At 31.6% G+C, this 13,099-nt stretch overlaps 2 protein-coding genes across 2 annotated transcripts; one reads left to right on the forward strand and one right to left on the reverse strand.

The window, feature by feature from the left end:
* Positions 1 to 485: 485 nt before the first annotated feature.
* Positions 486 to 3,192, reverse strand: LOC8265405 (ethylene-responsive transcription factor ERF027). The gene has a single exon (XM_002509658.4). The coding sequence runs from the start codon at positions 2,081 to 2,083 to the stop codon at positions 1,346 to 1,348; it is 738 nt and encodes a 245-aa protein (XP_002509704.3). The 5' UTR covers positions 2,084 to 3,192; the 3' UTR covers positions 486 to 1,345.
* Positions 3,193 to 9,967: 6,775 nt separating this feature from the next.
* LOC8265406 (sugar carrier protein C-like) lies at positions 9,968 to 12,625 on the forward strand. The gene is made up of 4 exons (XM_002509659.4): positions 9,968 to 10,602; positions 10,750 to 11,075; positions 11,233 to 11,856; positions 12,005 to 12,625. The coding sequence occupies exons 1-4, from the start codon at positions 10,467 to 10,469 to the stop codon at positions 12,446 to 12,448; spliced, it is 1,530 nt and encodes a 509-aa protein (XP_002509705.1). The 5' UTR covers positions 9,968 to 10,466; the 3' UTR covers positions 12,449 to 12,625.
* Positions 12,626 to 13,099: the final 474 nt, after the last annotated feature.

The following is a 13,099-nucleotide window of genomic DNA, read 5'->3' on the forward strand; positions in this document are numbered from 1 at the left end:
CAAGTTTAAACAATTTAAAATTAAAAGAATTACTTTTAGAAATATATCTTGAATTTGATCATATGTTAATGAAAGATGAAACTGGACTTGGTACCTGAAAAAATGAATTTGAATTGAATCTTCTCCTCCTCTTCCTCCTTTTTTCTTTTAAAAAGAGAACAGAGTAAGTTGATTTTGGAAGTTATATCACTTAAAATTGAGTTAATTAGAGTTTTTAGGGGGGGAAGAGTGCGGGATGTATCGAGGTATCATCTATTAGTATTTGGATAATTTAACTAAAAAGTAAGTTCTTTTTGGATTATTAATCAAATGGTCTTTTTATAAATAAAAAGACATAAGTTAATTTTGAGACTAAAAGTTTAGAATTAGACCCATTTTAATTTCTATCTCCATTCTATTTACATTATGATACTCTTTTTTATTTTTTCTTGGGTAATTTAAAAGAGGAGAAAAGAAAAATTGAATTTTTAATCCTGCTAGTTAAATTGCAAATGAATTTTAGGTTCTCAAGTCTCAAACTTAACTATGAAGACAGTAATTGTTAGAAAAGGAAAAAAAAATATTTTATCGTAACTGACCTGAAATGTAAAATATTAGCAAGAATTCAGTCAATATTAGTCCAAATCAACAACTAAGCAGTCAAAATATTAAACATTTAAATGGATCAAAGGTAAAAATATATAAAATGACCTTTTGAGTTTGTTAGTTATCTAATCACTTTTCACTAAATTTCGTTAGGGGTTCAATAGAAGACACATGGCAATGGGTTACTGTGGTCCATCCTCATTAATAGCCATTTGTAATCATTAACCATATACATATATGTACAAAGAAATCAACGTAAGAAAAAAAAAATTAAAAAAGGAATAAATTGATTAATAAGAAATAAGGATTGAAAGGAACACATGATAACATTATTTGCATAATCTTGAAGAAAAGAAATCCAAGCCAAAATATATACTATAGCAGAAGCAAGCACAGGCGCAGAGCTATTTTACATGCACACAAATACCAGAAAGAAAAGACCACAGATAAACAAGAAAACGAAAACCCTAAACTCTCTCTCCCTCTCTTTCACTATTTACTAATCCTCGAAACTCAAAAACTCTACGTGGGTGTAGAGTATATATTATCAGTACTGTTTGATCTTGATTTCTTGCATTCCCCTTCTCCACGATCGATCTTTTTTTTTATTTGATATAGTTTGTGTAGTTGAAAGACAGGCAAATTCTGCATAAAAAAAAGTTCAAGAAATGCAGTTGCGCCATGTCGATCTTCTTTTGTCTTTCTTTCTCTTTCTTTGGGTCATGTTAATATTCATTCGTCGAAATTTAGAAGAGATTAATTAAAAATAGCTCCATAGATTTTCTCCGTCAGAAGTTCCCGGAGAGTCATCAGAAGAGGTTATTCTTGGCGGCGAAAGCAGCATTCCTTCTGCCATATCCACCAGCAAATTTGGCATATGGAACAATGCTTCCTCATCAACAAAACCTTGATCACTAGCAGGTCCAGTAGTACTCATCAAATTGGTAGTACTACTAGTTCGGGTGTGGTTATGATCATCCATCCTTGCCTGCAATTGGCCTAATTCTTGACTGTTCATTTCATTCCTTTTAAACGCAGCAGCAGCAATAGCTGCATTACGTATATCAGTAGACGAAGAAGATGCAGGAACAGGATAAGAACCAACAGAACCTGGAAAATTGAGAATGGCATCTCCACCTTTTAGGGCAAGCGCCGCCACATCATAAGCGGCAGCAGCCATTTCAGGTGTTGCAAAAGTACCGAGCCAAATGCGAGTAGTTTTACGTGGCTCGCGGATTTCTGAAACCCATTTTCCACTTCTGCTCCTAATTCCTCTATAAAATGGATGCCTTTTATTAGGAGCAGAAGAAGTAGTCGCCATGGCTAATAAGGGCTTATTAAAACAAGAATAAGGATTATCACATGGGTTTGTAGGGGCAAACTGTGACACTAAAGGGTCAAGTGCTATTGGGGTAGTAGCATTAGGGTCAAAGGATGGTGCTGATAGTGGCTGAGTTTGGGGCAGATTGGTGGGTAGGTTATAAGGATCAGTTGCCATATATAATATTTGTAGATATATTTATGTAAAGGGCTAAAGCTTATAGGGTAGGGTTTGGAATAGAGAAATTGAAATATGAAGGACAGGGACTAGAGAAAAGAAGGAAAAGAAAGAAAGAAAGATGTTGAGAGGGATAACAAGGTTAGGTAAGCACACACAAGGGGAAATATATACAAGCATGATTTTATGTCTGAAAAAAGGTGAATGCGTGGGGATTTCGTGGGGAAGTCGACTCAAAATTGTGGTGCTAGTCTCGGCCAGTTGTGTAATATGCAACTAGTTTAGGGTTCTTATTAGAGTTTCCCAAGATCTTTATAACTCAGATAATGATATATAGTTCACTAATACTACTTTTCTGTTTCTGGTACACTTTTGGTTATTTTGATTGTAGGCGCACACGTATTAGCTAGGGAGTGTATACAATATGTCCCCAGCTAGCACTTAGCTAGTACTACTGTGTGTGTGTGTGTGTACATGTATATTGCTCTTTCAGTGTGTACTGCATAGTATTGCTAAAGAAATCTCAATCTTGTGTATTTAATACAATCATATCCTTGAGGACTAGGAGTTAGAATATTTAGCATATGCATGGACAATGGTTAGTTAACTACTTACGAGTCACTCGTACTAGAGGAGTTCGTACTGTTCATTATCTTTCCATGTGTACATCAAATGGTATGTCAATCAAATTAAGATAAGCATATATATATATAAGTATGTAGCCTTAGGGCCAGGGGTAAAAGATGTACCGACAGTAAATTAATGTGTTCACTGACTACTGACTCCTTCTATAAAGAAAAAAAAAAAATCAATCTTGCTCCACCCTGAAAAGCAATTTAGATATGGAGATGGAGATGGAGAAAAATTAATTGAGTCAGACTCAATCCTTTTTCTTCCCCACTTCATATTTCTGTGGTGACAATTTAATTTTCATGAGAAACTTGTCAGTATTTTCACTTCGTTTTTCCGATGCAATTGACATGACGGTAGAGAATCTTGGATCCGAGCTGTATCTGTAGACCAAGTGAGAGATCTGTCTGTGTCCTAATAGGTCACCTTCAAAGTTTTCTTCTATTACTGTTTTCGGTTCTATAAACAAACACAAGATCATAAACATAAATACCTGACATCTTCTTGTCAAGTTAAAGAACTGTTCTATTGATCATCATCAAATCATTCTGATATGATTGGTGAATCGATTTAAAGATTTTGTGTCTGCTGATTATCCATTTACCTAACCTTACTTATAAGCATGTAGCATATTGCCTATAATCATTAGTTTACTTGCAGGGTTTCAAACTTATGCTATAATTAATACAATCACATACAAGAAAATGAAATTGATTGTTATAAAAATAAGCTCTTAATTTAACTTACTGATCAAAGTTTAAGTTCTAACATCAGACCGAAAATAAATAAATTTAATGCATATGACGCCCAAGTAGAATTTTTAATATTATCCTTTCACTAGAAGAAATTAGCTATATAATAAAGTTATAGTGTACATAAGAACTATGCATTAAACAATTGTATGTCTTAAACGCCCGCCGGGGTCCCATTTTTATTGTTTCCATTTTCTGAATGATAAAAATTGCAATAAACAACAAAGCAAAAAGCAAAAGCAAAAATATGTTTCTACAGATATTATTCTGTTTATTGTTTTTTAGGTCAATCCTTATGTTGGTTTAGGAGGTGGCCGGATATAATTTCCATGGACATTATTCATCCAACAAGGTGGTCTCGCCACCTTGAAGGACCCATCAGCCCACCAGGGTTCCCTATCTGTTAGTCACATGTTTTTTTTTTTTTCCTGTTTACTTAACCTCTCTGAGTCAATTTGTATTCAGAGAATCCTCAATCCTTTGGCCTTTTGGGATATGTACTAGTTGCTTTATAATGGTTAGGACATTGAAGAGCTTTTCACTTTCATGTTTTGATTTGAGGTTTATTGTGAAACTGGGGATGTATCTAATTCCCTTTTCCGATAGACAAAATCAACTCATACGATTTTCTTTTTCCATTCTTTTTCTTTTAAAGGAAGATATCGATGAGATCAAGTGCAATCACTTTAGTCATTATTTTTTTATATTAAATTCAATAAGTCACGAGGTACGCAATATGATAATTACTTATTTATATTCATTATAAAAATAAAATTTTTTGGATATATTTTACTTTTCTATTTATTGTGATATATGTAATAGTTTGAGTAAAGAATTTCTCATTCTCTTATTCTACAATCAAGATTGATCTTTTGAGTACAAAAACTACAATTGATAATTCAAAGAAGGCAGACAACTATAGTTATTTACTGCGTTGACAGAGGTATAAAGCCACTGACTAATAATCAATGGGCTCATTAATATAATATGATAATTAAAGCGTTGTGTAATTGGACTTCTCTTGCTACTACCAGGCTTCCTTCCCCAGTTGGTAAGAATGCTAATAAGCTTTCCCAAAGTATGGACAAACAAGCTAGAATAAAGATGGCTTAAACATGCTTAAGAACAAAGGATCACAACACTTTACCATATTCACGAAAAAAATAATAAAACACACACACACACACATTGGCGACCAATGTTATTAACAGATAATATCAAGCGAAATTACAAATAGGTTAAAAATAAAATATTATGTGATTAAAAAAATTTCGATAAAAAAGCACTAAAATCTGGTGAAATAGTTTTATCGATCGGTAATGAATTCAAAAAGAAAAAAAGAAAAATTAATTATTGAAAATAACCACGATTTAGATAAGTTTTGCTTTCAACATTTTCCGGTACTTAAATGAAAAATTAAAGGAAATAAAAGATCAATTATGAAAAATGAATAGGTTTTAGTTTAAATTTGCCGCTGATTAATTAGCGGCAGATTTAAGAAAATAAAAAGGCGTTAATGTTAAAAATTGATGGGATGATTTTTGAGAGCTCACTGAGTAGCCTAACTTTTGGATGCCAGACACAATATTTCTTTGAAGAAATTATGTAGAATAATATTATTTATATTGTGAGTATTTTTCTCTTTCAAATATATACTGTAAATTCTTCATTTCTTTTATCTTTTACGGTTTGTATAATAATCTAACTCTATTCTCTCTTTTTTTTTCCCTCTTCTTCTTCATCGTCATTTTCTTTTCAACACTATTCTTTTATAGTTGTTTTTTTTTTTCCTGTTATTGGTAATAGGTTAATACGTAGGCTACTTTTTCCTTTTTTCCACTTCATCTTAAATTTCTCCCAAATAGAATGGCTACAAATTAATGATTAAATCCTATCCAGGTGAAGAGGACAAAAATGAATGTTGTTTGATAATACGTTTGTTTTAGAAAATTAGTGAAACTTTTTAAATAGTAGCCGAGTTTATAGATGTATAAATACTAAAGATACAAAATAAAAACTAAAAAATAATTTCAGATACCATTTATATACTATGTGTATATGGAACATATACCATAATCTATAAAATGTATACTGTTTGTTGTAAATTTTACTTGTGTTTTTCTAAAAATGCAAAAATGGTAAGTATGCTTTATAAAGAACGTATATCAAAATAAATTGAATATTCATTATATAACATAAATACTGGTATTATATCCATTTCTATTTAAAAAAAATCTTAGAATAAAAATATAGTAACTAAATTGAAATTTTGATTAAAAGTTATCTAACATACACATTTTGTCCCAGCATATAACGTATACTATTTTCTAAGAGTTTATCTTCATTTTATAAATTTACAATTTATGTAAATTAAAATAGTTACAGATACCAAATATATAATTATTGTATACCATATTTTGTTCAGCGTATACCATTTACTATTAGTTTTGGTCTCTTTTAAAAAGTGTAAATATTTGAAATATACTATAAATATATGCAACATATACTAAAATAAGTGTAATGTATATCAATTTTTTAAATTTATGTATTTAATTTTCTATATTTGGAATATATATACTTAACATATACCTTTTGATGTACATTAATTTGAAAAAAATGTATAAAACATAATTGACATATGTAAAATATTTATATATCACTTATATACGAATTGTATATAAAAAAATATACAAAATATATGCACAAATTTGTAAAATATATACTATTTACTGTAATTTTTTCTTATATTTTTTTAAAAATATAAATGTAATAAGTATGTTATATATAAGGAGCATATATTAAAATAAGTTGAATCTATTCTATTATATTGAATAAACACTCATAGTAAAGAAATTGAAATTATAATATATGTTGAATAAATTTAAATATTGATTACAAGATATGAAACACACACCTAGCATAACATATATCTTTTATTGTACATTTATAAGAAAAGATTTATATATATATATATATGAAATAAATTATTTTCTTAATATAATATAAACTTAATTTTTAAATTAATGGTTATGATTTATAATATTTAAAAAAAAATATTCTTTTATTGTATAAATATATTCTAACTTATTATTGTTATGGTTATTTTTATAATTCTTTTAATAATTGTTTCTTTTATATTCACTATTATAATGATAAAATTTTATTAATACTTATATTAAGGTAAGAACAATAAAAAATCACTTTTGTTCGTTAACCAACTAATTGATTAATTAATATACTATTTGATTTAAAGTGTCCTCTCTCTTTAGGAAAAGAAAACTCTCTCTAAGTTTTAAAATAATATTCAGTTAAGGGTCGCCGTTCATGGCTTTGCCATGAACAATGAGCCTTCCTTTTCTTTTTAATGTGTATATAGCTTTTCTTTATGTAGGCTTTGTATCTTTGGTGTTTTTATTGTTTTGGCTTCCCTTTAGGCGTTTCATAGTCTCCATTTCCTTTTTATTAAGCTCTGTGAAATTCTGCTTCATGCGGATCGGAAGTGGAAAGGAGTTAGTCAAGAGATGGGTTATCGTCTTCACCGATAGAGCGGCATTGAGGGTTTGTCCCCTGTATTTATAGGCAGCAGAGAAATTTCTCCTCCACTCCCTCTTTACGGGTTAGCAGGATTGAAAGAAAATTGTTGTTTGCTGCTCCTAAGGTGTGGATTTGATATACCTAGTTGATATCCTAATCTTAAAATGTTAATAAGGCTTTGAAAATCTTGGTGGTGGCGATGCAGTTTGGTTAAGCAGGTTGATGATGAAGTCTTCTTATTTTGGACTTGGGCTTGATTTTAGTTATCCATAGGGTTTCTTATGGATTTTTAAGCTTTACTATTTTATTGTTTTATATCAATTCTTGTATTTATAGTTGGACTTTACCGAGTTATGCAAGGAAAGGATATTTTAATTGATTAATTGATTCACGAGTTTAAAACACTGTAGTAAAAATATATATATATGTTTGGAAAATTATAATAAAACATATATACAAATCTTATAAAAAGTTGATTTCTTTAACTCTAGGAGAAAAGATAAAATTGTTGGAAGAAAAAAATTTAATTAAATTTTGTAAAAAGATACCTTAAATTGCGTGCCTATATATATAGCTTTATGTCTTTTGATTTTTATAGGCCGATTTTTTTTGATTTTTTGTGTCTATAATGTTATTAGATAATGACTGTTATGTGTGGCTCATAAGTTATTTTGAAAGAAAAAAAATTTAACAGTAAAAATGATATTTTTAGCTAAAATCTCTATTTGTTTTGAAATATGCAGAAATATTTGAGAACAAGCGCATAGTTAACATTATATACACATATTGATATAGCCACGGGTAATTTACAGTGACGGATCCTCAAAATTGGCTCGAATATCCCAACTGTCTTTGATGTTCAATTTGTATCATAAAACTCTCTCAACTGTAATTGGAGGGAGTCTTTGATGTTCAATTTGTATCACAAAATTCTCTTAATTTTGATTGGATTAACACAAAATTTCCCAACGTCAAGCAATTGTAATGGAAAGCACACGCCACATGTTGAATTTTTTTAATAATAAAACATAAACCATGTCAATGTCATTTATTAATTATTATTAATATTATTACCGAACCCATTGATAACAATAGTGAGGCGAGCGACGACAGCGATGTGGCGAGAAAAGGCAGCAGCGATGCGATATTCTGACTCGCCCATTCCAAGGTGAGAGTTGAGCTATGTGGTTTTGAGCAAAGGCTTGGGCCACTTTGTTCCTATAGCGAAGGGCACAACAGGGGCGGCAGCGGCTGCGACGCCAACAGCGGTGGAGGAAACCGAGTTCTTTCACTTTCATTTTTTGGTGTTTAGGGTTTTTATGGTGAAGGAAGGAAAATTAAAGTTGCTTGAATACAAAACGAAAAAGAAGAAGATTCTTAATCTAGCATTATATCAAACATCATAGATTGTATTCCTTAATAATGCATCAATATCAAATACCCGGATAAGCTGCAAACCGCAAATTACAGATCTTCAGTCAATATCAAATCAAACCGCCAGCTTCATGAATAATGTCGCATTATAGGAGAAAGAGAAGATCATCAAAGTGCAGAGCAAAAAATCAAACTCAGATCAAAGTATTAGAAAAAGATTGTCAAACTCATTAATTTCGCCAATATAAGAAAAGGAAGAAACCGAATATTCTTATTAATCAGCTTCTCTGGGCAAATTATTGTTTGTATTACCTCGCAATTTTTCAAACTTCTGAACTCATTTAACAGAGAGAGCTAGTCGGTGGTTGCTGAGGCAGTATGCAGGAAGCTCAACTGGTGGTTTATTGGGAAAGGAATTGTAGAATCTTTTTTGTTAAAGTGGATTGGAATTCGAGAAGACAAATTGGGAAGAAATTGGTTGATGTTTAAAACGATGACGTGCGAGCTATGTTTTAATATTAGGTTTGCTTTATGACACGTATTTTTTTCCTTTTAAAAAAAGAAATTACCATAATATGGGATGGTACGTGATTTTTCTATTTCTACCTTAAAAATAAAAACAAGAGTTTAATAATGAGAATTACCATACAAACTGAACGGTGATTTTAGGCCTACAATTGACAATTTCTACCGGACGCAGTTAGCCATAATCTCTCTTATCAGATATTTTTATATCTGTAAGCATTACCCGTGATTTTCTTTAAAGGTTTACATAGATAATAATAATAATTGGTAATTAAGCATTATATATCCAAACTCGGCCTTTCTCATACAAAGGCTGTTTGATTCGTTGGTTCTATCAGAGCATTACATGCGCGATGCATGCGTTCCTCTTCCTGAGACTTGCCTCACGCTCTTTTAATTTGATTTAATTAATAAAGGAGCTAGACTTGCCTTTCTCATTTTGATATTAATTTGATTTAAGCTTAATTATATTAGTTGCTCCCTATATTCCCTCATTCATTTATTTAGTTACCACTTTAATCAATCAATTTAAATTATAATAACCTTTACTAAGCACACGTATGCCGGGAAAACACACCCCAGCCAGCCAGGACCTTATGATTCATGCATGATACTACGTGCATATTTGAGAGGGAGGAGCCTCTAAAAATGATGGATAACATTAGCCAGGAAGTCGGGCTACCATTGAAACAAACAAGAAAAGAAAATTGAAGGTGCTATTATGGAGGCTAAATTATCTAATATGGAGAACACGAAACGCATGAATACCAGCCCTATAACTTTAATTCCTATTTTACTTATTTCCTTGCACGCCAAGTCCCATTTTATTATGATAATTATAAAGATTGCCTTTATCGCACGGTCGTCGGTTTGTATTAATGTTAATTTTAATTTATTTATTCTTTTAATATCTCAAATATTCTTAAAAAGGAATGAAACTGTCACTCTACTACTACTAGCTCAATCAAATAATTAACTTCTCTAAATATATATATAAAATTTTATTAAAAAGACTTTAGATAAATTCAATTTATTACGTTATTTATAAATAAAATTAATTATGTATATATTAATTATTAGATTTGCATTAACCGGTTATTAATGCCAAAACTAGTGGTCTTTTTCAAAAAAAAAAAGAAAAAAGAAAAAAAGAAATACCAAAACTTAGTGGTCACGTAGAACAATTGATCAAAAGCTCTATACAAAATTTGAATAAGACTCCTAATCTTAATGAATGAATACCATACAGATTTTACAAAATTTGAAAATCCAAACATCATAGCAAACAGAGCGTATTCTAAGGGCTAGCTAGATAAAGTTTGTTGTTGGATTAAATATTGCCAATATCTATAGAGTTTTTGGATCAAATCTTACCAGTATTTATAGAATCCTTTAAGCATATGATATCTGTAATCTCTATCTCTTTAGAGAATAATTTTCCCCTATATATTTTACTTATGACTTGTTAATATCTGTTCATCTGTTTATCTTTTTCTTCTGGCCTTTTCTCTACCCGTTTCTCTAAAGCAGAAGAGGAAGAAGAACAAAAAAAAAAAACAAAAAAGGAAATGGCTGGAGGAGGTTTTGCTCCAACAAAAGATCCAAACAAGGATTACCCAGGAAAACTTACTTCCAAGGTTCTCCTTACTTGCTTTATTGCTGCCACCGGAGGTTTAATCTTTGGCTATGATCTGGGTATTTCAGGTATACATTCTAACCTCACAGCCTCGAGAATATTCTGGTACTAGTGAGTCAAAACCTCATTGATAGTATTTACTTATTTTTTGCGCATTTTTAACAGAACATTTCACGGAATCCTTAAAAATCATAATTATTTATTAATGTATATAGGTGGTGTTACTTCGATGGATGAGTTTCTGAAGAAATTCTTTCCGGCTGTTTATAAGAAAGAGTCTTCTAGTAAGCCATCAGATGACCAGTACTGCAAATTCGACAGTCAGATACTGACGTTGTTTACTTCGTCTTTATATGTGGCTGCCCTTGTTTCATCTTTATTTGCTTCTGCTATAACTCGAAAATTCGGTCGCCGGATTACTATGATGGCCGGTGGATTTCTGTTTGCTGCTGGTGCTATCTTGAATGGCGCCGCTAGCGCAGTGTGGATGCTTATTGTTGGTCGCCTGTTACTTGGTTTCGGCATTGGCTGTGCCAATCAGGTATACTTCTATCATATCTTTTTTTTTTTTCCGAGAAAATTCATAATTTTTACGTTTATAAAAGGATTGGTGAATGATTATATGTTATTCTGTATATATTTATATACGTATATATCATTATTTTGGTGATTCTAATATTCGACTTTTTTATGTGCAGTCTGTGCCAATTTATCTATCAGAAGTGGCTCCCTATAAGTATAGAGGTGCACTAAACATGTTGTTCCAATTGTCAATAACAGTTGGTATTTTAGTAGCCAATATTTTGAACTATTTCCTTGCAAAAATCGAAGGAGGGTGGAGATGGAGTTTAGGACTAGCAGTAGTTCCAGCAGTCATTATAATCTTTGGATCCTTTGTTCTTCCTGAATCACCAAATTCTTTGATTGAGAGAGGACATATTGAAAAAGCGAAAGAACAACTGATCAAACTACGTGGTGTTCCAAGTGTAACTGCAGAGTTTGATGATTTAGTAGTAGCCAGCGAGCAATCTAAGACTGTTGAGCATCCATGGTTGAACATTTTTGGAAGAAGATACAGACCACAGCTTGTTATGGCATTTTGCATTCCTATGTTTCAACAACTTACGGGCATGAACGTGATCGTATTTTATGCTCCCGTTCTGTTTAAAACGATGGGATTCGGAAGCAGTGCTTCACTTATGTCTGCTATGATTACTGGGGCTGTTAATTTCGTAGCAACTATAGTCTCAATTGTTATTGTAGATAAGGTTGGAAGGAGGGTTCTTTTCATTCAGGGCGGCATACAAATGCTTCTTTGCCAGGTGATTGCCTCCTCTCTTTTCTTTCTAACTAGAACACAAAAAAACAACACAATAATGGTGGTGGTCTTCTGTATAATGCCTCTATTTTCTATTTAGTTACTGTCAGATTTTACTAAACAGTCTTGCAATATCTTTGCATGTTGTACAGATAATTGTAGCAGTAGCAATTGCTGCTAAATTTGGAGTGAGTGGGAACCCAGGAGAACTGCCAAAGTGGTATGCGTTTCTTGTGGTTATAGCAATATGTATCTATGTTGCTGGTTTTGCATGGTCGTGGGGCCCTCTTGGCTGGTTAGTACCTAGTGAAATCTTCCCATTGGAAATCCGTTCAGCTGCTCAAAGTATCAATGTATCAGTTAATATGATCTTCACCTTTGCGATCGCCCAAATCTTCACTGCAATGCTTTGCCATCTGAAGTTTGGTTTGTTCATCGTCTTCGCTGTCTGTGTTGTTATAATGGTAACCTTTATTACGATGTACTTGCCTGAGACGAAGGGTATACCAATTGAGGAGATGACCATTGTCTGGAAGAATCATCCTCGCTGGAGAAAGTATTTTGACGAGGATGATGTTTCAAAAGTTGCATGTTGAAGTATTTGAGATTTTTCTCATCAAGAAACCATAAACTATTCTGTCCCTAAGCGGCTTAGAGATTCTGTTATTGTTTATTTAAAGTTTTATATTAGTTATTTGTTTCTTGTTAATGGAACTCTTTAGTAGATCGCCTTTAATTTCATTCACAATTTATAAGCATACATTTTTTTTGCATTTTTCTTTATTCATTCTTATCTTATATAGCCATCATGGATTGTCTTTCTCTGGTGGCACAAGTTTATGTTCCTAAACCTTCCTCCTGCAATCTCCATTTCTATACGTCAGCATCTGTTCACAGTATAAGAACCCAGAAGCTTGTATTGTATTATTTGTAGCATTTCTTTAATTAGTTGCCTAACAGTTCCTTTTTGCTGGAACACGCCAATGACATAAAAGATAAAATTGGCTCTTTTAATCTATTTCTTAACAGATTAACTTTTTTTCTTTGTTTAAAACACGCCAAATTAGTTACAGAAAGATAATTTGTTACACTGTCGTTGTGAGTCTGGGATGGATAGAGTTAATTAGGTGTCAATGAAACTGATAATATCAATTATCAAATTGAATTGAAATAAATACATTTCTTTATCGGTTTGTATATAAAATGATTATCTTATCTTTAATGTATTAGATATTCACAAATTATAC

The sequence above is a fragment of the Ricinus communis genome, chromosome 5 (genome assembly GCF_019578655.1).
Source record: "Ricinus communis isolate WT05 ecotype wild-type chromosome 5, ASM1957865v1, whole genome shotgun sequence".
Classification (NCBI taxonomy): domain Eukaryota; kingdom Viridiplantae; phylum Streptophyta; class Magnoliopsida; order Malpighiales; family Euphorbiaceae; genus Ricinus; species Ricinus communis.